At 46.3% G+C, this 20,061-nt stretch overlaps 2 protein-coding genes across 4 annotated transcripts in view; one reads left to right on the forward strand and one right to left on the reverse strand.

The window, feature by feature from the left end:
- DBN1 (drebrin 1) overlaps nt 1-1,387 on the forward strand; it is a 47,501-nt gene extending 46,114 nt beyond the window's left edge. For all 3 annotated transcript variants that reach the window (XM_032211394.1, XM_032211396.1, XM_032211395.1), the window contains one exon: nt 394-1,387. In XM_032211394.1, the coding sequence (XP_032067285.1) occupies nt 394-464 (71 nt within the window). In that variant the 3' untranslated portion in view covers nt 465-1,387. The remainder of the gene's footprint in view (nt 1-393) is intronic.
- Nucleotides 1,388-1,959: 572 nt separating this feature from the next.
- On the reverse strand, nt 1,960-12,381 carry PRR7 (proline rich 7, synaptic). The gene is made up of 3 exons (XM_032211398.1): nt 12,119-12,381; nt 3,215-4,196; nt 1,960-2,680 (listed from the first exon to the last, which is right to left on the reverse strand). Exons 2-3 carry the CDS (start codon nt 3,546-3,548, stop codon nt 2,292-2,294), a joined length of 723 nt encoding a protein of 240 aa, XP_032067289.1. The 5' UTR covers nt 3,549-4,196; nt 12,119-12,381; the 3' UTR covers nt 1,960-2,291.
- Between the last annotated feature and the right edge of the window lie 7,680 nt (nt 12,382-20,061).

Consider the following 20,061-nt stretch of genomic DNA (forward strand, 5'->3'; position numbering starts at 1 on the left):
TGCATGGTTATATTGTACTAATAGACAGGGAACAACTGAACAATTAGGCCAGACATGAAAACAGGATTTCATGTGATTAGGAACTCAGGGAATGCTGTCCTATCTTATGGATCATGGTTGCTTCATTCAAGCGTGACCATCGCTATCTTTCAGGCTTCCCCAGCAACGGAGGGAATGAAGAGGTGGATCTGGTGGATATCTCTCCATTGTAGCCTGCTCAGTCAGACATTCTTAATGCCTGAACACACTTTAACCTTCTGTTGAGGCATAAAATGGGCTCCCTTCGGGATTCCTGAAATAGAAGCATTAGTGATTTCCTTGGAGAAGGCAAACAGCCAGCCCTCCTTGTAGCTAATTTTTTTTTTTGGTTTCTTCTTCTTCTTTTCCCCTCAGAGATTGACATCACCTGTTGGGATGCTGACCCAGTGCCAGAAGAAGAGGAGAGCTTTGGGGGCAGCGTTTAAGGCTGACTCTCAGGCCACTCCACCCTGCACCTAGCAAGTCCAGTGTCTGCAAGCCTGGAGCAGCCGCAGTGAGGGCCTGGTGCCCCCTTGCTCCATATTGTAGCCCTGCGGTCCATGGCCTCAGATTGTACCCCGGCCAGATAGAAAAATCTGGGAGGGGGGATAACTTTTTCCAGTGCGCGCTCTTTCTCTCTCTCTCTCTCTCTCTCTTTCTCTCTCTCTCTTTTTCTAATGGTGTCAAATAGGAAACGTGTAAATCTGCCTGGTCCCCTCTTTGTTGGTAGCTTCCCTGCAGACCCCTTTCCTGTTGCCTTTGCCCATGGGGTTTTTTCAGATCCCTCCTGTCCCAATGCCATTTATGCCATTTGGGTTGATCTCTTGGGATGCGGGGGGTGGGGTGGGGGTGCAGCTCTTGGGGGAGGATGGGAGGGCCTTTTCTCCACTCAGGCTCTGCCGGAGTTTTGAGTATTTTGCACGAATTAAAAATAAAATAAAAATATGGCAATAAAATGGCCCTGTGTGGGCAAGGCACTGGCTTCCATCTCTTCCCTTCTCCACTTGGTCCCCAGAGGCCTTGTTCCCAGGGAAGCAGAAGCCCTGTCCATTTTGGGTTCCAGCAAACGTTAGCAGCAAGAGACACTCTTCCCTCCCCCCCCCCAAGCTCAGCTCCGCTCCTCGGCCCTCTGTCTGAGAGCGAGCCTGTTCCAGACCCTTCTCCTCAGGTCTTTATTTGCCCTGGGAGCCTGGGACAAGGGGACACTCTGGATGGGCACCTTTCTCCTTTCTCTTTCTTCTTTCCTCATCCATTCCATGCTTCTTTCCCCCCCCCTCCCCGTACAGTAATTGTTTTTTTTTTTGAAAGCACAAATTCTGTAACAGCAATGTGCTTATGTATGTTAATAAATAAATTGATTCCAAGCAGGGCAGCTGGCTTTGAAATCCAGGATGACTTTATTGGAAAGGGGGAAAGAGTGTGTGTGTGTGGGGGGGGGGAGATGGGTTGGGGCAAATGCTGAAGAACTGCAGGGGCCCACGGACTCTGGCCGAGTTCTGCAGAAAACCATTGAGGGCAACTCTATTGTCTGTTTTTATTTCTGGTGGCATCCTTTTCTCCCCTACCATAAAATGGTTAGAAATGTACTTTATAAAGAGCGTTGGGGAGGGGAGGATTGTGCAATTTTTAAAATTCACGTGGCAAGCAAGCATTTGTGTGGTGAGGGAACACGGAGGAATGGTGGTAAACATCTGTCCGGTGACCAACCTTGCATGAAGAGCTCACCGCTAGGTGGAGCTGGTGATAAAGGAATGCTGTCCCGGAACAGGCTGTGCCACTCAGCAGAGGAAGGGAAAGCTGCTGGGTCTTTGGGGCGGGAGGCCAGAGGGATTGCTTCACTTTGTACCCCTGTACATGTGGATTGCTTTATAAAGGGAAACCGCATCCGCCTTTCTTGTGCACAGACTCAAGCAGCCAGTACCAGGTTTGTAATAAATCAGGTTCCACAAACTTTATTGTTGTCAAAATGTAACAAACGAAAGATTGTTTTAACAAAGTTTAGGGCAAGCAAGAGGCCCCCCCTTACAGTCAGCACCAACAGAGCCAGTAGTGGGCCCAGAGAAAGGGAAGTGGGTGAGATGGGGAGACCAGCCCCAATCTCGCCCTGGCCAAAGAGGTCAGTTGCAACGGGGATCTTTGCGCTGTGAAGACGGTGGCCCAGACGTGTCTGGAAGGCTTGGACTGCGGGACCTGGTGGCTCCCACAGGCCAAGGGAATAGGCTGCTCAGATCCATGCAGCAACCAGTGTCCCACGTAGGTCGCAATATGGCACACTACACTGCCGTAGTCCTGCCGAATAAAGGCATCGAGACGGGCAGATGCCAGGGCCCGGGCTCGTAGCTGTCTCTGGTGCTGAGTTCAGAGTCCGTCCAGCTTGGGAAGAGACGTTGTGAGTGCTCGGACTCCAAGTAAAGGTTGGTGCAGGTGGGGCCCTGCCCGGCTGAGCTTGGCAGGTGGAGGGCTGAGCCGTAGCCCCGATCCAGGAAAAGGGGCTTATAGCTGGGCGGCTGCTCCTGCTTCTCTGGCTGCTCGTGGCTCAGGAAGGGGGCGTTGATCTTGCGGTATAAGCCACGTGTGTCTGTCAGGACTTCGCTGTATGGTGGTGGTGGCTCAGCCATCAGCACTGCTTCCTCGTAGCATGGAGGCTTAGATGGGTCTGGCTCTGCAAGCAAAAGGATCACAGCCATTGAGTGGAAGCAACAGTTGCATTGGGAACAACATTACCACCATGCCCACTGACTGAGATTCCATAAGCTCTCTATATAGAGCAATACTGGATGAAGTAGGAACAATGGCGGGAGGAAGATCCCCCCCCCTTCAACTTTCTTATAGCAACATCTTCTTATATCTGAGGTGCTGATACCCACCTTCCCTCTTCAAGAAGCTTCTTCACACATGGGGCATCATGAGACCAATTTAACTCCTCGAACTATCCAAGGGTCCCTCCCATTCCACAAGAAAGAAACTCAAACACTAACTCTTTGAAGGGCTATCTCTCAACTACAAAAGGCAAGCATGGCTAACCTATGGGTTTTAAGCCAGCAGCATAAAACCCACATTGCACCAACTGACAGATTACATGCCTTCAAGTCAGGCCTCTTCCTGGCCTCCCTCCAAACCTGGCATGGCTACCCTCTTTTTTTCATCCCTTAAGAAGCAGCCACAAGTCATCACAAGGGCATCTCCTGGCTCTTACCATGCCTACAGCTCCAAGGCCTTGGGGGTGGGAGGTGGTGAGGGTGGTGGGGCTCAATGCGGAGTCGGTGGGGCACGGGAATGCCCGGTGGGCTTCGAATGTAACCTCCCCCATAGGCAGGGCCCCCATAAGCAGGGCCCCCATAGCCCTCATAATGCAAGGGCTCCATTTCCAAAGTGCGCAGGTGCTGCTCCCGCAGCCGCTCCTCCTGTCGCCGTTTCATGCGTCGCCGCAGATAGCTGCAGAAGCAACATAGCAACACAATGAGCCCCCAGATAAGCCAAAAGCCAGCGAAGCAGGTGAGGAAGGTGTAGGTGCCGTGGGACATCACCATCTTTACTTCGGGAATTAGGGTGGGGCCTCAGAGACTTCTCTTAACAGGCTCTGAATTTAAAAGTCCTTCTTAGATCCAGCTTGGAGGGGAAGAAAGATCCCACTTTCTCAGGTTTCTTCTGCGAAGAGGCAAGGAAAGGATTACTTCTGCAGGTGAAATTGTCTCTGCCTTCCTTGCAACCTGTTCATGCCAGTGGGGCCGAAAGTGTCCCTCGGTCTCCCTGGCCTGCACTATGGCACAGATCGGAAATCCAGGTGCTCCTGTTGGCGATACTTCAGTCTGGGACAGTGCTGGCAGGAGCCGATGTCTGAGTGCTGCCTCTCTTTTAGTCACACGGTCTTCTGTAAGCCCTTGGCAGTTGTGGCCATGGAAATGATTCGCTAGCAGATGTGAAGACCAACTCTTGAGCCTTTCACGAAGAAGAAGAAGAAGGAGGAGGAGGAGTTCTTGCCCCTAAAGGAGCCTGATGGAGGAAAGGAGAATGCTGGGAACGTTCACGGATACGACCTTTGCTCTTTTCTTCAACTGCCCAAGTTCTTGGATACTTGGGTTGGCATGACCAGTAACACCAGCACCCAGCCCAACTTCTTCCCATTGCTAGGTTAGGGCTTTGGGGAACCGATGGCAGTGCTGATGGGAAGGCTTTCTCTGCAAACAGACAGACAATGCTGGTCAGTGTAAGAGAGAGGTGCAAGTTTTACATTCGCAGAGCTGCTATTAATTAGATTTGCTACTACTTTCCTAGTGATCAATTCAGTGTAAGTTCCCAGAAGGAAGCACAACTGTGCCCAGGGTGCAGGCACCCTCCTCCCCAAAACAATATATTAAAGCGGGGGGGGGGGAGGCACATTATGCAGTTACTGTATGTGGTTTGCTTGATTCTGGATTATTGTAATGTGTGGATTTACAACATACTGTAGTAGAGCATTGTGTGAGGGCAATCACTACAGCTTATTCAAACAATAAGTTATAACTAGGTCTTAGCATGGTTTCTGTATTTTCAAGCGGATACATGGATGATTGGAAAGCTTCTTGCTCAATTAGATAAGAGGCACTTATCTGCAACCCAAATTCTACACTGCCATGATATGTGAACACATCGTCATCGTCATCACACTAGAGTCTTGGCTGGGTCCCATTACTACAACTAATTCCACCAAAATGATTAGAATCAGGGAGAATGTGAGCTAAACACTCAGGACCCAGGTGGAGAAAAGGGGCTTCAGAAAATTATGAAACTATCTACACGTCTAAGGGCAAAGCTTGAGCGCCCAAATGCTGCCTCACCTCGCCTGCTGGCATTGGCAGCCAGCTCCTCTGCTCACCAACAACCTTCTACCCACACACTTCACAGCTTCACCCTCAAAGCCTGGCTGCCACATGGTATGTAAGCCTAAATTGCCAAGATTTATTCAGTGTACTATTCCTACACCCAAGTGGGAATATTAGTGCTATTTGTGGCTTGGTAACAAAGGCGTTAAAAGAGGATTTGGACACTTTCATCAGGAAGAACCCCCACAATTGCCATTCAGCTCATGTTCTTGTCCTGAGTTGCTCAGAACTAAGCTGTTATACTTCCAGCCAAATAGACATATTTTAAAGAATATTTTGGAAAAAGACATTCTCAGCCCATATTTTCTGGAGCACATGTGAAATACGAATAGAAGGTTTCTCTAGCACTTGTTCAAGAGACAACTACGGGCTTTTCATGGTCTCATGAAGTCTCATGGCTTGGTCTAGTGTGGGATGAATGGTATGGCAATTAAGTGAACACATAGGTGTCCTGAAAATCATACTCAAAGGATGCTTATTAACGGTTTTGCATCAACAGGAGGAAAGTATCAAATGAAGTGCCACAAGGGTTAACCTCTTCAACATTTTTCTTCACCACTTGGATGAGGTAAAGGAAATGCTTATTACATTTGCAAGGAATTAAATTAGAAGGGAAAACAAAAATCCTAGAATCTTTATACTGTAGGTTAGAGAAAGTCAAATAGGTTGGAAAATCAAAGAATGGAATTTAATGAAGACAAATGAAAAGTTACCACTAAGGAAGTAGGACATGGTGTAGAATGGGCAATTCCCAACATGGCAATAGTCCCTGTGAAAAATACTTTAGAGCAGGGGTGTCAAAGTTGATTTCACTGAGGGCCGCATCAGGGTTGTATTTGACCTCAGGGGCTGGGGTGGGCGTGGCAAGTTCAACGTCACTCATGTTGGGGGGGATGCCTGTGGTGGCCCAAGCGCTCTGCCACCAACAACGGGCTCCCGAATGCTGTTTTCAGCTGTGACATCCTCCTGCAACCCCCTGCCAGCAAAATTGGAGCTTGGGAGGGCCATTGCTACCCCGCCAAGCTCTGTTTTCACTGACAGAGGCACCATGGGCCAGTCCTTTGCTGTTTCCAGTGTGGCCCCGCAGGCCAGATCTAAGCAACCTGCTGGCTGCGTCCAGCCCCCAGGCCTTGATTTTGACACCCCTGCTTTAGAGTAATAATTGACTGAGTAAGAGTCAAGTATTCTTAAGAAGGTACAACAAAAGGCAAATGAAGTTTTAGGCTGCAAAAACAGATGTATAGTTCCATATTTTAAGAAGTAATAATTCCACTTTATTCTGCATTTATCAAATCCCATCTCAAGTAAGAAATAATTAATGTTTGGGGCATCACATTTTAAGAAGGATTCAGACAAAGTAGAATAGGTTTAGCAATAAAAGGCAATAAAGAAGAAAAAAGGGAGCAGAAATGATGACCTATGATGAGACTGGAGGAACTGAGAGGAAGAAGTGGGTTATGGTAGCAGTCTTCAAAGATCTGAAAGAACATCACAAACAGGTTCAGGGCTATTCATTATTGCTCCAGAGTGCAATACTTGGCATAAAGGATTAAGGTACAAGAAGACATATTCCAATTGAATGTTAGGGAAAACGTCCAAGTAGCAAGAACAGTTCAATAGCAAAACCATTTTACCTCTTTCAGAAAGAGGTTAAGCAATAACGTGTGGGCGTGCTTTAATTGGGACTCTTGTACTGGGCAAAGGGTTGGACTCTATGATCTAAATGGACCCTTTCAAATCTATGATTTTAGTTTTAACAATCCTTCAGGCACAAACTTCTTCACTGTTTTCCTAACTGACACCCTCTAGATCCGGGATGGTGAACCTATGGCACGCGAGGCATTGCCCTATCAGCTGGCCAGCGTGCATGCACGCGCTGGCCAGCTGAGTGCAGCCTTTGTTAAAGCCATTTTTCGCCCTCCCCAGGCTCCTCAGGCTTTATAGGAGCCTGGGGAGGCGAAAAGAACCCCCCCCCCCCAAGCGCAAAAAAACAGCCCTATGGGCAAACAGGAAGTTCGGGAATGGACTTCTGGTTTGCTCATAGGGACGGTTTAAGCCCCCTGGAGGCTTCAGGAACCTTCCCTGAAGCCTCCGGAGGAGTAAAAAGGACCCTATGAGCAAACTGGAAGTGACTTCCGGTTTGCTTGTAGGGTTCTTTTTTGCCCTTCGGAGGCTTCAGGGAAGCCTCCTGAAGGTCCCTGAAGCCTCTGGAGGTGTAGGGGAGGCTCTTTTCACCCTCCCCATGCTCCTATAAAGCCTCTGGAGCCTGGGGAGGGCAAAAAAAGCAAGGAAAAATTGGGGGGGGGGGTGTCACGCCTCTCTTGCACGCATGCACACTGGGGGGGTTGCGCATTGCATTATGGGTGCAGCATACCCGTGCACGACCCCCCTGCGCTTCCCCCCTTATAGCGCACGAGCCAAAAAAGATTAGCCATCGCTGCTCTAGATGTATTAATACAAGTGACAGAATGAATGCCTTTCAATACATTTACTACAGAATTAGGTGATTATCTCATCTTAGCACTGTATTACATGGCTTAAAATACAAACCAATAGCCCAATTAAGTGAATAAATTTTGAAAATGCCCTTATGTGAGAGCTGTTTGTGTAATAGCTTTTGACAGCTTAATAAAACCTAAGTCAATCAAAAATTAATAATACCTTTAATCAACTTCAATTACAAAAATTAATTAAAGCCTTTGCAGAAATTCTACCTGTGTGGAAACTTCTTTGATGTTAAAATCAGCTCTACCTCTGTTGTAGACCAGAGCCCACCAGTGGGCGGGGTTAGAAACAAATGCAAGCGAAGTTCTAACTCCAAGGCCTTGGAACTAGAGGGAAGGATAATATTTGGAAAGTGCCAAAGATCCACATTGGGCAAATTAATCCAAGATTTCATGTACTCTTTAGGTCATAGCTTCCCTATTTGAGAAAATTCAATGAATTCTAAAAATAGATCCAAGTAGGTTTTCTACTTGTTGATAAGCTATAAAAACCCAGAAAGATTCTGAATGCCAATTCATCCAAATTTTTGTATCTACAAAAGTCAAAAGAATGACTGTAGAAGATCCATAAGCAAAACTGAATGCAAGGATACATCTGTGCCTACCAATATTATTATTGCAAAATAATAATAAATAAATAAATAAAATAATCTAGCTTCTTCTGCCTCTTTAATCACAGTTATGCAGTGGAAGCATTAAAAAAATCAATCAAGTAAAGAGAGAACTATTCCCTTACCCCAAACTTTATCACCATTGAGGTTAAACTACTGTATCCCCAAATCTTCAGAACCCAAACTAATCCATAAATTAGAAAATGTGAACTGGCTTCAGTCTTGTATATGTCTATGGTACTTCATTTTTGCTAATGTCCCTATGGCTGACAAACACAATTTTAAATTGATAAATCAAGATTGCAGAAATTGTTATGTTTAAAATTAAAGTACAAGTTTGTTATGAGCGATATTAGTTAAGAACAGTTTCACTAATTCGGACCTCTCCAAATGTATTGGGATAGCACCTTCTAGAATTCCCTACTAACAGACAGTGTTTTTACATTTTAAACAGATCACAGAACAGCTTCTTTCCCAGCAAATTTTTAAATGTCAACATTTCTTGGACTTAAATAGTGTCTTTAGAATTCTATATTTTGCTAATTTTGTGATTCTCCAGTGATTTCTTTCAACATGTTATCTTCGTTTTTACAATACACTGGAGCAAAGTATTAAACGTCAATCTGAACCAGAGTGAATTATGATTTTACTTGCCTTCAGCAAATGTTACTATCAATAACATTTATCTAGTCAAGACAGCAAATAAAATTGGATAGATTGATAGAGAACAGATGGACAAACATTCCTGTTTTATACAGCAGATATGCAGCAAATTGAATTTTTTATTTTCTTTGTCAAAAATTCTGAATTGTTGAAATAAGCCTCATTCTTTGCTTTTATGTTATGTAAATTTTGGTTTGGCATATTGCTCTGGTTACCAGGTCTGGGGGAAAAGTATGGAGTTTCAATCACATCCTAACTATAGAATGTCAAGAACTGAAACAAACACAAGAGGTTAGTATCAGAAAAAAAATGTTTCTGTGACCATATTCTATCCTTATAAAAAGCTAAAGACCTTACAGTATAAGATTGTTCTGAATATTCTCCTCTAGTGTATTAGGACAGGTCAATCCCAATTAAAATAGACCAGAACAAGATAAAATATACAGACATGGATAGGGGAGAAAATATTATGTGACATCATAATTGTACCATAGGCATCATAATTGAAAAAGTACAATGACAAATTGGAACAAGTCCAGAGGTGGCCCGAGATCTGAAAACAAAGCCCAATGGGGAACAATTGAATTAATGGGGTATGTTTAGTCTACAGAAGAAGAGACAAGTGTGAGCAGATAGGACAACAATACACAACTACCTGAAGAATGTCACATAGCTGAAAGACTGCACTTATTGTCAAATGCTCCAGAGGACAGAACCAATGGGTTAAAACTACTGGGAGCCATATCAGGCTCTAGACTTCAGGAAGAATTGTGCATGAACTGTCAGTCAGTGGAACAGGCTGCCACATGAACTGTTGAAATCTCCTTCATGGAAAGTTTTGAACTACATGCTGAATGGGTCACGTGTCCAATAGATCTTGCACTCAGAAGGGCATTGATTTAATTGGCCTTTGTAATATCTTCCACACAAAAAATGCAGTTAGAGATCCCATAAAGCATTGGTCACTTTAGGATAAAATATTTGGTGAATTTTTAGTGGACCCAGGATTATGGTCTGATAATTCCATGAGTGCATGTAATAAGGCAGTTGTGCGTGATGTCGTGAGCTTGAAAGCTTTTCCAAAACAATGCCTGCAGTTGCTTTTGTATTCTACTGAATTTGGGAGTTCAGGAAAGTAGCAGAAATATTGTTGCCAAGAGAAAGGGCTAGAAAAGCTAAATTTAACTGATCGTTTAGATACAGTAATACATATTATGTGCACTTTAATTCTTCATGCATATAGTGTTTTTTTTTAAAAAAACAGTCTGTTATGAATGTTCTCTGTTGCGTGAGAAAAAGAGACAGGAATTGTGCAAAACTAAGAATTCAGTACCTCTCCGTGTACCCACTCCCAAATAAAGGGGATGCCAGTACTGGGCGCTGCAGATTCCAGCACCAAATCATGACCATAAATGTCAATGCTTTAGCTACATTTTGGCACGGATTCTTCCTCAGCATGAATCTGGCCTAATGCAAGGCTGGTATCAATGGGAAGCATTAGAAAATGGCTGTGGCTGGTGGGGGAGTTAAAAGCAATGCATCAAAAGGCTGGCCTACCTGAATAGCTATGCCTCAAAGCACAGATGCCTTAGTGAGAGATAAGACCCCCATCAATCCAGCCAGAACAGAGGCCTCTGACCTACAGCTGGAACTTCTGGTGGCTCATGATAAGCAAACTTCCTTTCTTTTCCTTTGTGAGGCCCAAATCGTGTGCCCGTTTGGCTCTTTAGCTTCTGACACAAGGTCAGACTGAATGCTGGTTTTGGAGATAAAGTGCCTTACAGCTCATTTCTGGGCTGCCTTAATGCAGTTATCTTAAATCCTCAATCCTTGCTCCAGATTCTTCTTGTGACTTATTCTCACATATTAGCTTTGTTCATCCAAGCCTGCCATTCTAACCTGTCCTTGTGTATAGGCAAGGAATTGAGATATGTTTTCCTGGATTTGAGGGGGGGGGGGGAGTAAAGAATAGATTTGTGGCCATCTAGACAGAACAGAATGGGAACTAACCATCCCTCACCCTTATTTCAGAGACTAGGAGAGAATAATTTAAGTTATCTCTTCTAGACCTGCAATGGGGGTGAAATCCTTGCTTTGGATTGGCAAGGACTCAGACTCAAGATAAAAACTCAGCAGGAAGATGCTGTTTTTCAACCTTGCCACTATGGCATACATATACATTGGAGTCTCCTTCAAGTCAGGCTTGGTTCCGGGTGGCTTCAAGGAGGACAACTATGTAGGCAACATGTACAGGATTGATTTAAGGACCAAGTCATGCTACGCGAGAAGTCAGGGAAACTTGGAACCAGTCCCTTAAAAGGATACTCTGGGAGCACTTGCTGCCTCTAAGGAAAGGAGCCAAACCTCATTCCTGTATCTTCTGCTCCCTCATTTATGTAGTAGTGCAGCCCTGGAGGTTAAAGGTGTTTGCACAACAGAGGTGGTTTTCTCTTTCATTGCTTTCCATACACCTGGAGCCAGCCCAGAACAAATGGCTCATAACAAAAACTAAACCTGGAATGGCAGGTTGAGATGAAAATATGACATGCTATTAAGAAGTATGGATACTGGATACAGAAATCGGTCTTGGAGAAAGAAGAATGGGGGGTTGAAAAAGGCTAGGCCCTGGAATGTGGTTAATGTCTCCTAGTAAAAAAGGGATACAATGGGAATTCTCCTCCTCCCCCATCCCCAATCACGTTTGCTACTAACTTTGAGCTCTCCCAAACACAGCAATTGGACAATCAAGGCTGGAGAAGATACAGCTAGGAAAACCTCTTGGCCTCCATTCAGAGAAGGCAACTGGACGTAAGGAGGGGGCCCCTCCACCTCCCGCCTGCATTTCCACCAACCCTCCTGATCCGTGATGCATAGAGACGAATAGTGGTTCCGTCTACTATTGTGCCGGTGTCACCCACGCTTTACAGTCCCCCCACCACCTCTTAGCTGCCCGAGACACATCGATCCTATACTTCTTGCGCCCCGAAGCCACATTTGCGCGTATAACACCCCCCCCCCCGCACACACGAAACACACACACGAAACGCAGAGCCGAAGCGCGCGCTCCCACAAGCAAACGAGAACGCGCCAAGCTTGTCTCTGCTGCCTCCCCTCCCCCGTTGAGTTCCTCCCCCATATATTGCCCATCGCCACCTGGCAAGTCCATTGCCAGCCACGGGAAAGGGATGCCACGTTCCCAGGCTGTGCCAAGGCTCCCAGGTGCCCAAACACCAATCCTAGAAGATGGTCCGAGTTGCCTGGCTCCGGGTGGGGGTGCGAGGAAAAAGGCTCCTAATGGCTGGCTGACACGTTAATGGGTACCGGCACGTGGAGAGCGGGGAAAAGTGGGGGGTGGGGGCAGAGGAGGGAACAGGGGCACGAAGGCTTAGGAGGACGGACTCCCTCCCACCCGCGCTTCCACCACCTTTCCCGTAAGGAACAAGGTCGTTCTCCTCCTCACCGTTTCTTCCAGCGCCGAAATCAGGGATCGCTCGCAGGAGCCCCATATCTGGTCGGCGGCAGAGCCATCCCTCCCTCCCACGCCCAGACTTCAGTCCAGCGCGGCGGGCGCGCAACCTAGCAAGAGATCAGGCAGCGCGGGGGGCCGGTCCGCTGGCCCGCTCTCGCCTTGCCCATGGCCCGCCGCCGCCGCAGCCTCCACGCGGGCGGTGCCGGGCTCTCTCTCTTTGTCCTCTGCGCTGCGAGCGCTCACGCGTCTCCCTTTCTTTCTTTCTCTGGCTCCTGCCTAGCTCGCTCCCTGCCAGCCCCGCCCACTGGCTCCACCCTCGGCCGCCGCCACTGCCGCCGCCAGTTTCCAGTCAATTCCTGCCCAGTTCGGGGGGCTCGCGGGGCTTTCCTGGGAGAGATCCCGCGGCCCCCACCGACACCAACACCACCTTTGGTAGAGAGCGGCGGGCGAGGCGTCGAACCGAGCGATCCACCTGGCAGCCACCCTACCCACCCACCAGACCTCGCCGCCACGGCGCGACCCCGGGGGACGATTCCGGGAGGCTCCTGGTCGGAGTTTCCTGCCGAAATTCGCTTGGCTCCCTTAGGGTCGTTCCCCCACCCCCACTCCGATCCGGGTGGGCCTCTCGTTCAGTCAACGTCACGGATGCGGCCTCCCTTGACACCGGCTAGCACGCCAGGGCAGCGGGAAAAGGGGGGGGGGGGCTTCACAGCGGAAAAGGCTTCCGACGATCATCCACGAGGCTCGATTTCAGCCCCCACAGAGAAATCCGTGCTTGCTTTCCCTCCCCGCTCTCCGAGCCAAGAATAGTGCCTGGAATGGAGGTCTTGATTCATAGCCGCCTTCTCTCCCCCCCCACCCCCAGCTCCACCACCCTACACATAGATGCAGAATGAGAGCTATTCCTAGAATCTTGTGTCGCTAAATAGATGAAAGCTGAATGGGGGTGGGGGGGGGAGTGCTGGAGCTGTGGGGAAGCCCTGTCACCTGAACAGGCATGGTCTCCGGATGAGCATGCCAGGCATAGGCTGATGACTGTGAACTCTGAGAGCCTCAGATGGAGGAAAATATTCCTGCAGTAGTTGTATCTGTTCCTTAAGAAACCACCAAGGCAGCCCCTGTCCATCCATGCACAAGCAAGTTGGGGAGAATCTCTTATCTCTCACAAACACACAACAGAGAATAATCTGTCCCCTTAAATCTCCTTGACAGGCCCACTTGCCCAAACTGTTCAATAAAGTCCAGGTTTGACTAGTGACCCCCCCTCCCAATACTGACAAGGGCAGAGATTATTTTCCAGGAGAAAAGGGAGATACAAGGAAGAGGTTGGCTGAAATGCTCTATGGGCACATGGTAATGAGTCCATTTGCTGCTTTGTAATTTGAAAAACCTTCAGCCACTACTTTTGCCCTATTCTGAAGCAGGTATTTCAAAAAACTATGAAAGGTGTGATGGTCTTTGTCTCCTTAAAATAGTGTTAAGATCAGCCCCGCTACTAAGACTGGTAGAGCCATATTATGCATTCCCTCCCTTTACCAGTTTTTCTTTCAGTGAATCCCAGTGCAAAAGTTGCCTATGGGAGATGGAATGACTGTAGCAATGGAGTCTCTCTGAAAATGGAAAGGCAGTCTTTAGTCTGGCTTTCCCATCCTTCCTTCAGAGTAGAACAAATAAGGTCTTTCCCTGCCTTAGGATATGCAACAGTTTGGCCTTTATCCAAACCAGACAGACTGTAAAATAAGTACAGGTAGCCCTTGTTTAGTGGCTGTTCACAGTTAATGGTGATGAAAAAGCAAATGCATGGCCAATCCTCACATTTCCAACCTTCACCAGTCTGTAAAACAAAGGAAAGCTGTAATAAGATCATAAAAGCAGTGGCGATTTCACTTAGGGACTACTTTGTTTAATGACTGAGTAAACAAGGGCTAACAATCTGCACATGCTTTGAATGGCTTGGTAGCTGCTGGCTGCAGCTCATGGGAGTTGTAATGAACATACTTAGAAGGCCCCAATGTGTATGTAGGGGAGGATGTGTTAGCCCCTAAAAGACCTCCTTCTTTGGGTGAGCCCATTATGATGCCCTGAGGAATTGGCCACCTTTGGCTTTATGGCAGGGTAGAGGGAGGAGCCTGTGGCTTCCTCTCCCCCCCCCCAATCTATATATTCTCAGCAGAGCTGACAGCTGCCATTCCTGACTGCCGGGAAGGAAGCCCCCGTCTCTGGAATGACAGTGCTGCCTGCAGGCCTCTCTGTGCTGCTGCCATGGCGACAGAGCCGGGAGAAACATACAAAACCACCCCTCGGTAGTTGCTATTGAAAAGTGTCGTGCTGCCTTGGAAAGCGAAGCTATCATGGGCCTGTCAAGGAGATTTAAGGGGGCAGATTATTTTACACCTCAGTACAAGGTGGATAGGAAGCAAAAGCATCAGGGGCTGATTTAGCATTACCCTAAAGGAAAGGACAGTGAAGGCCCACAACCAGTTTGAAGGCGTAACCACCACTTGAAGACCAAGAACAGCCAGTCTGCCTGTAACATTTGGCTGCTTCCCTGACACAGTAAATAGTCTTGGCCAATCTCTTCATGAGCGTGGATGATGCACATCGCCCCAAACTACCACACTTCTAGGCAGGAGCTATACCAGTTTGCTAGCCTGAGGGTTCCTGGATTCCATCCCATTCCCTGAAGAAATGGAGATCAGGGCCCAGTTGCTCTGTCACTGGAGACCTGTGACTGTGCTGGCATTCCTTGGCAGTGGGTCCTCCCCATATTGATACAGCAACTAAAGTCTCCAACTGCATCCCTGCCCAATGGTCTTCCTACCCTCCTGTCTCCCTCTTCGTGCTTGCTGCATCCTCTTTCTGTTGACACTGGCCCAGCTGCTGCCCCGGGCAATATCCCTCTTGTTTCTCATGGGTTCGTGACATAGCTGTTTCCTGACTTGCATCAAAAATGTTATTTAAAGTTTCCACTTTTTGTGGTGGAAAGGTAGAGGTCAGCCAATCAGTGGTGCTGCCAATGAATGTTTTGGGAAACACAGATCTAGCTGGCTCTTTATGAATCTTTGGAACTAACCAGTTCTGGGGGTGACTTTCGTTGCCAAATTCAGGCTTCCCAGCAGTATTAACGACAACTGTGCATCATATGCTTATGTATGCACGTGGGGAGCTAAATGAAAGGAGCTGGCATGCATTCTTGTCCTGTGCCTTCTGATTCATTTGATAACAGTCCTGACCTATGCCACCTTTGTCATAGGCTCCTTTCGTGAATGGGCTGCCTAAGAATCTCAAAAGCCTCATGCAGCATGGGACAGAGCATACAGTTCCTTGCTGTGAGTCAACTCCTTTGTGTTGTGGGTATTGCCTTCTGTGGAATGCGACCCAGAATAGCGCTTCCTCTGTGTGGGTAGGAACTGAGACTTACTCAGCACTAACCACAAAATATTATTTTCTTACTGGAATAGCCACTTGGATTCCCATTTTTGAGCAAAAAAGGGACTTACTCCTGGATGACTTTAGCCTATTTTTGTTTTTATTCATATCACTTAGGTATATTTCAGAAATGGCTTATAGCATCCGGTAAAACAAAACAGCCCAGGGTAACAAAAATATGTATGGTAAGTTCTCTACAGTGTCAGCTATTGGAGGTGGGGGAAGCATTACATCACTCTGTGAGAGATGATCTTTGGGCCCAGTATTTTCTCCTACCGATTCATGCTTTCCTTCAGATGATGTGGGAGCAGAAATCTCCTGTGATACTTGAAACACTTGTACCTTTTTATACTGTTGCTTCTTTTGGATGAGCAGCAGAGCTGATGGTACTTCGAAGGGAAGGCCACCTGGACCTGATTACGATAAAAAAAAAAACCCTCCAACAGGTCTGCATTTGGATGCTTGGCTTCTGCTGAATGGATAAGGAAAGAGAAAATTGGACTAAGATACAGGGATGCATCTAGATTTTTCTCAAGTGGACCGCAGGAGCAATGAGATGAATGGGACAAGTCTAGTTTCTGTTCATTCGGTTGCTCTGCCCTAAGCATAATTTACTAAATCTGGACCCACCCAAGATACTACACAATCTTGCATTTTGAATTGGGCTTGTGGAGCTCTGCTTAGCCCTGCAGCTTGTGACTGCAACTTTCTTCTGCTTAAAAAAAAATCAGGTTTGCTGCTGGAGACAGCTTAACTGCGTAAACCAAGGCTAGAACTGAGAAAGGGGAGGGAGCATCCAAGAAAAAAGTGCTGCTATCAGCCATGTGTGCTATGCAGGATGAAGAGTGTTTCCTAGCAACAGTTGAGAGCATCGCTTGCCCGGCAAAGGAACCTCCTACAGCTCGTCCCAGGAAAGCAACACATCAGGTTGTTGCAGGGACACAAGGGTAGTACAGCCAAAGTCCAAACAGAAGTCAGAGGGAAGAGAACATCATTTGAGATGCCATTAAATGAAGATTATTTCCAGCATTTTGAGCATAGTTGACAATAACACACTGTTCAGTCGCAGAATCGGCACATCTTCATTTTAATCATCTGAATCGTGACTTCAGTACTTGACCTCATTCCAAGCATGACAATAGAGAAAGTAACTGTTTTTGCAGTCTCCTGCAAAATGGCTGTGGTTGATTGAACCTGTCATACGTTATCTAGCCAAGCACCGGAGGATAACATTTTCCAAGTGTGTGGGGGGTGGGGGGTGGGGGATGGGGAGGGGCGGGAAGGGGGAAACTCTCTACGGGCACCCTTTGAAATTACGGGAGGGGCTCTCACTTTGTAACAGTCCATCCTGATCCTGAGGCGGGGCAGCATTTCTCCCCATCGTGTTTATGGAAAATCACAATGGCTCTAAAAATATAGCAGAACACTTTTAACACATTTGGCATATTCATTCTGGAAGCAGCTTGTTTCAAACTCAATTGTCCAGCATCCTGTTCACTTCGTTTTTGTACCTTCCCAGGAATAAGAATGCGTTTTGGAGAGTACAACAACCGTATTGTTTCAGTGATGAGCAACACTCTCAACCAAAATGAGGAAACCTACAGGCTCCCTGCCCCCACTTTAACCCACAGTATGCACGTATGGTAATATATTACATGCATACCTACTGATGAACACTTCTTTCTCTTTTTTCCATTCCTTTTGGCTTAAGTCTCTTCTACATCTGTGAGTGCAGAAATCTGTACATTCCCAGAGCTGCCATAGTTACTATTTCACACTGTAACGGAGATGAGAGTTTATGTTCACATATTGATTATTGCTTATGGTCTGTATAGGTTAGTGGCCCCCAACCTTTTGGGCACCAGGGACCAGTTTCCTGGAGAGAGGTTTTCCCCCTGGACTGGAGGGGGTGTGGTTTCATGTGCTGCCTGCATCCCGTGGGTGGGGCTTCACTTGTTTACACAGCCTGATTGGGGACCCCTGGTATAGGTGAATCAGGCAGTGACAAGTTAAGGGCCCATCCATGTTCAAAGAAGAAAAATCAAATTAAAAAGAAACAGAAAATGGGGATGTGGTCATTGATTGCATGTTCACTCATATCAGCAAATTAAGCCAAGCACCAAATTTCAGGAAATATGAAATATTAGTTGTTACAAGTTCAGAACTAAAGATCAGTAACAAGTATGATCATATATTGATATCATCTACTTTATATCCAACATATATGTGACAGTAAAGCCTAGGGAGAATTATTTATTGGGATAACACTATTCTAGTTCTTTTTTTCTACAGTTGACATTAGCTAAATTAACAGATTTCCTTAGAATTATAAGTAAGTAGCTAATGTAGAATCGGTTAAGTTGTTTGCAGATTCCTTGCTGGATACTTTGCATTTTCTATGAGTACACCTGATTAACTATCTTCTCTATATCCTTTGAAATCGTCTGAGCAGGTATTGTTTTGAGTGTCACTCAAGCTGAGAAAGAAGATACGGAAAACCGTTTCCCATGGTGATGACCGCTGCCTATAAAAACCCATATGGTCAGTTCACTAAGTTAATGTAAAGTGTTTACCAGGAAGACATTTAGATGACTGGCCCACTGCAATGTTTGCAAGAACTTTTACCAACTTGGACTTTCTGATCCTAGCACTCCTTCAATGAGAATTGTTTGTCATTTATAACTTGGCCTGTATTAGTTGTCACAACAGTCCTTCGACTGAGAGATGAGATTATATTTGACTGAGAAATGAATGGCCAGTTAGGGTATCCTTAACAACAGGAACAGAACTGGGTGAATAAGAGAATTGGGGGGAGGGGGAGTCAGGATACGTGGGGCATGGTGTGCTTTTTGTTTGCTTGATGTCCTTGTCTCAAAACACATGACTGTACTATGCTAAGGATAAGCCAAATGGTACCATACTATATTTTTGAAGGTACAAGTTCCTAGGTTAAGTTCTTAATATGCCCCCATGTGAAAATAAAGCGCAGGGAGGGTAGATTAAATATTTAGACAATAAATTGCCAGTCGGTATTAATCTATAATGTAGCTGGATTTCTGACACATATAACAGCTTCCTATCTCTTCAGATATCTGATGCATCACTATCACTGCAAGTGGCATTCAAAAGAAAGATCTGGTAAAGAATAAAGAGTGATGAAATCAGCAGTGCCATTTTGCCTTGATTGGTAGTTGCAGACAGTTGGCTTCTCCCTCCCTCCCAAGCTGGCAAGCCAAGGGTTCAAAGCTGGGCTCTGGAGTCAGCTCTCCACTGCTGTTGGCTATACCAATGCTCCATGGTAGAGATTATCCAAAGGATTTTTACCTAAAATGCCCCCTTTTCCTGCCACTGAAAAAAAAAAAATTCCTCCCACCTCTGCCTGTTTCTATAGCAACAGTTCCCAAGATAACAAACTGCACTTACCAGTCTCCTGAAAAGAAGCGCAAAAAAATGTGGCCTGGAGGATGTAGCCCACAAGTTCCAGATCATCCCCTGGAAAGCAAAAGGCCAGAGAAGCGCAATGAATCTTTAGCTCAGCCAACTGTTTGCACTGAGCCTTGGAATGCCCAAGCCACATCATGTCAGGTTAATGTACTGTAGTAAGGACCTACCTTTACATGGTCAAGGGTCAATTGTCTTCTTTTTTTAAAAAAATCAGCCATGGAAAACCACAAATTGATAGAATCTGTTACTAATGAAGTTTAGCAAACAGGCAGAGCCATGATATTTGGTCCCCCTTTTCCCTTTTGGTTTTCTTTTTGGGGGAGAGGTGGGCTTTGGGAATATTTTTTTCCACCAGATGGTAGATGATAGAGTTGTTATGGTGAGACGGGCAGCTGTATAAATCAAAGAGTTATTCTGTAAAACACTTTTGAATGAGGCCCGTGCAATCTTGAGGGCCTCGAGGGATGCTGAAAGTGAGCCTATAATGGGTTTAATGGATCCATTCCCAAAGGACTTTCGGGCAGGTTCTGCCCTAAAGGAAAAGCAGGAACAATTGGATTTCTAAGCCAATTCTAAGTAGCATTTCTAAGGCCAGTTGAATCCAAGGGGATTGGAGTTTAAGCTCCCAGTAATCACAACAGTCTCTTGACTGAACCCCATTGTTGGGTTATCTTGTCTGTCTTTTGAACAGCTGTCAATGAAAAAGCTCAAGCTTTCTAAAGGTCTGGCTAATGTTTATCCTAAAGGAAAAGTTTTCCTTCGCACATATGTGCTAGTCATTCCCGACTCTAGGGGGCGGTGCGCATCTCCATTTCTAAGCCAAAGAGCCAGCGCTGTCCGAAAACGTCTCCGTGGTCATGTGGCCGGCATGACTAAATCCCAAAGGCGCACAGAACTCTTGTTACCTTCCCACCAAAGGTGCTCCTTATTTTTCTACTTACATTTTTACCTGCTTTCAAACTGCTAGGTTGGCAGAAGCTGGGACAAGTAACAGGAGCTCACTCCGTTACATGGCGCTAGGGATTCAAACTGATGAACTGCCAACCTTTCTGATTGACAAG

This window comes from Thamnophis elegans, chromosome 2 (genome assembly GCF_009769535.1).
Source record: "Thamnophis elegans isolate rThaEle1 chromosome 2, rThaEle1.pri, whole genome shotgun sequence".
Taxonomy (NCBI): Eukaryota; Metazoa; Chordata; class Lepidosauria; order Squamata; family Colubridae; genus Thamnophis; species Thamnophis elegans.

Coding starts and splice junctions, on each gene's coding strand:
- PRR7 (XM_032211398.1), bottom strand. CDS start 3,548: ATGGTGATGTCCCACGGCACCTACACCTTCCTCACCTGCTTCGCTGGC. Junction 2,681..3,214: donor GCCTTGGAGCTGTAGGCATG/GTAAGAGCCAGG, acceptor TTTTGCTTGCAG/AGCCAGACCCATCTAAGCCT.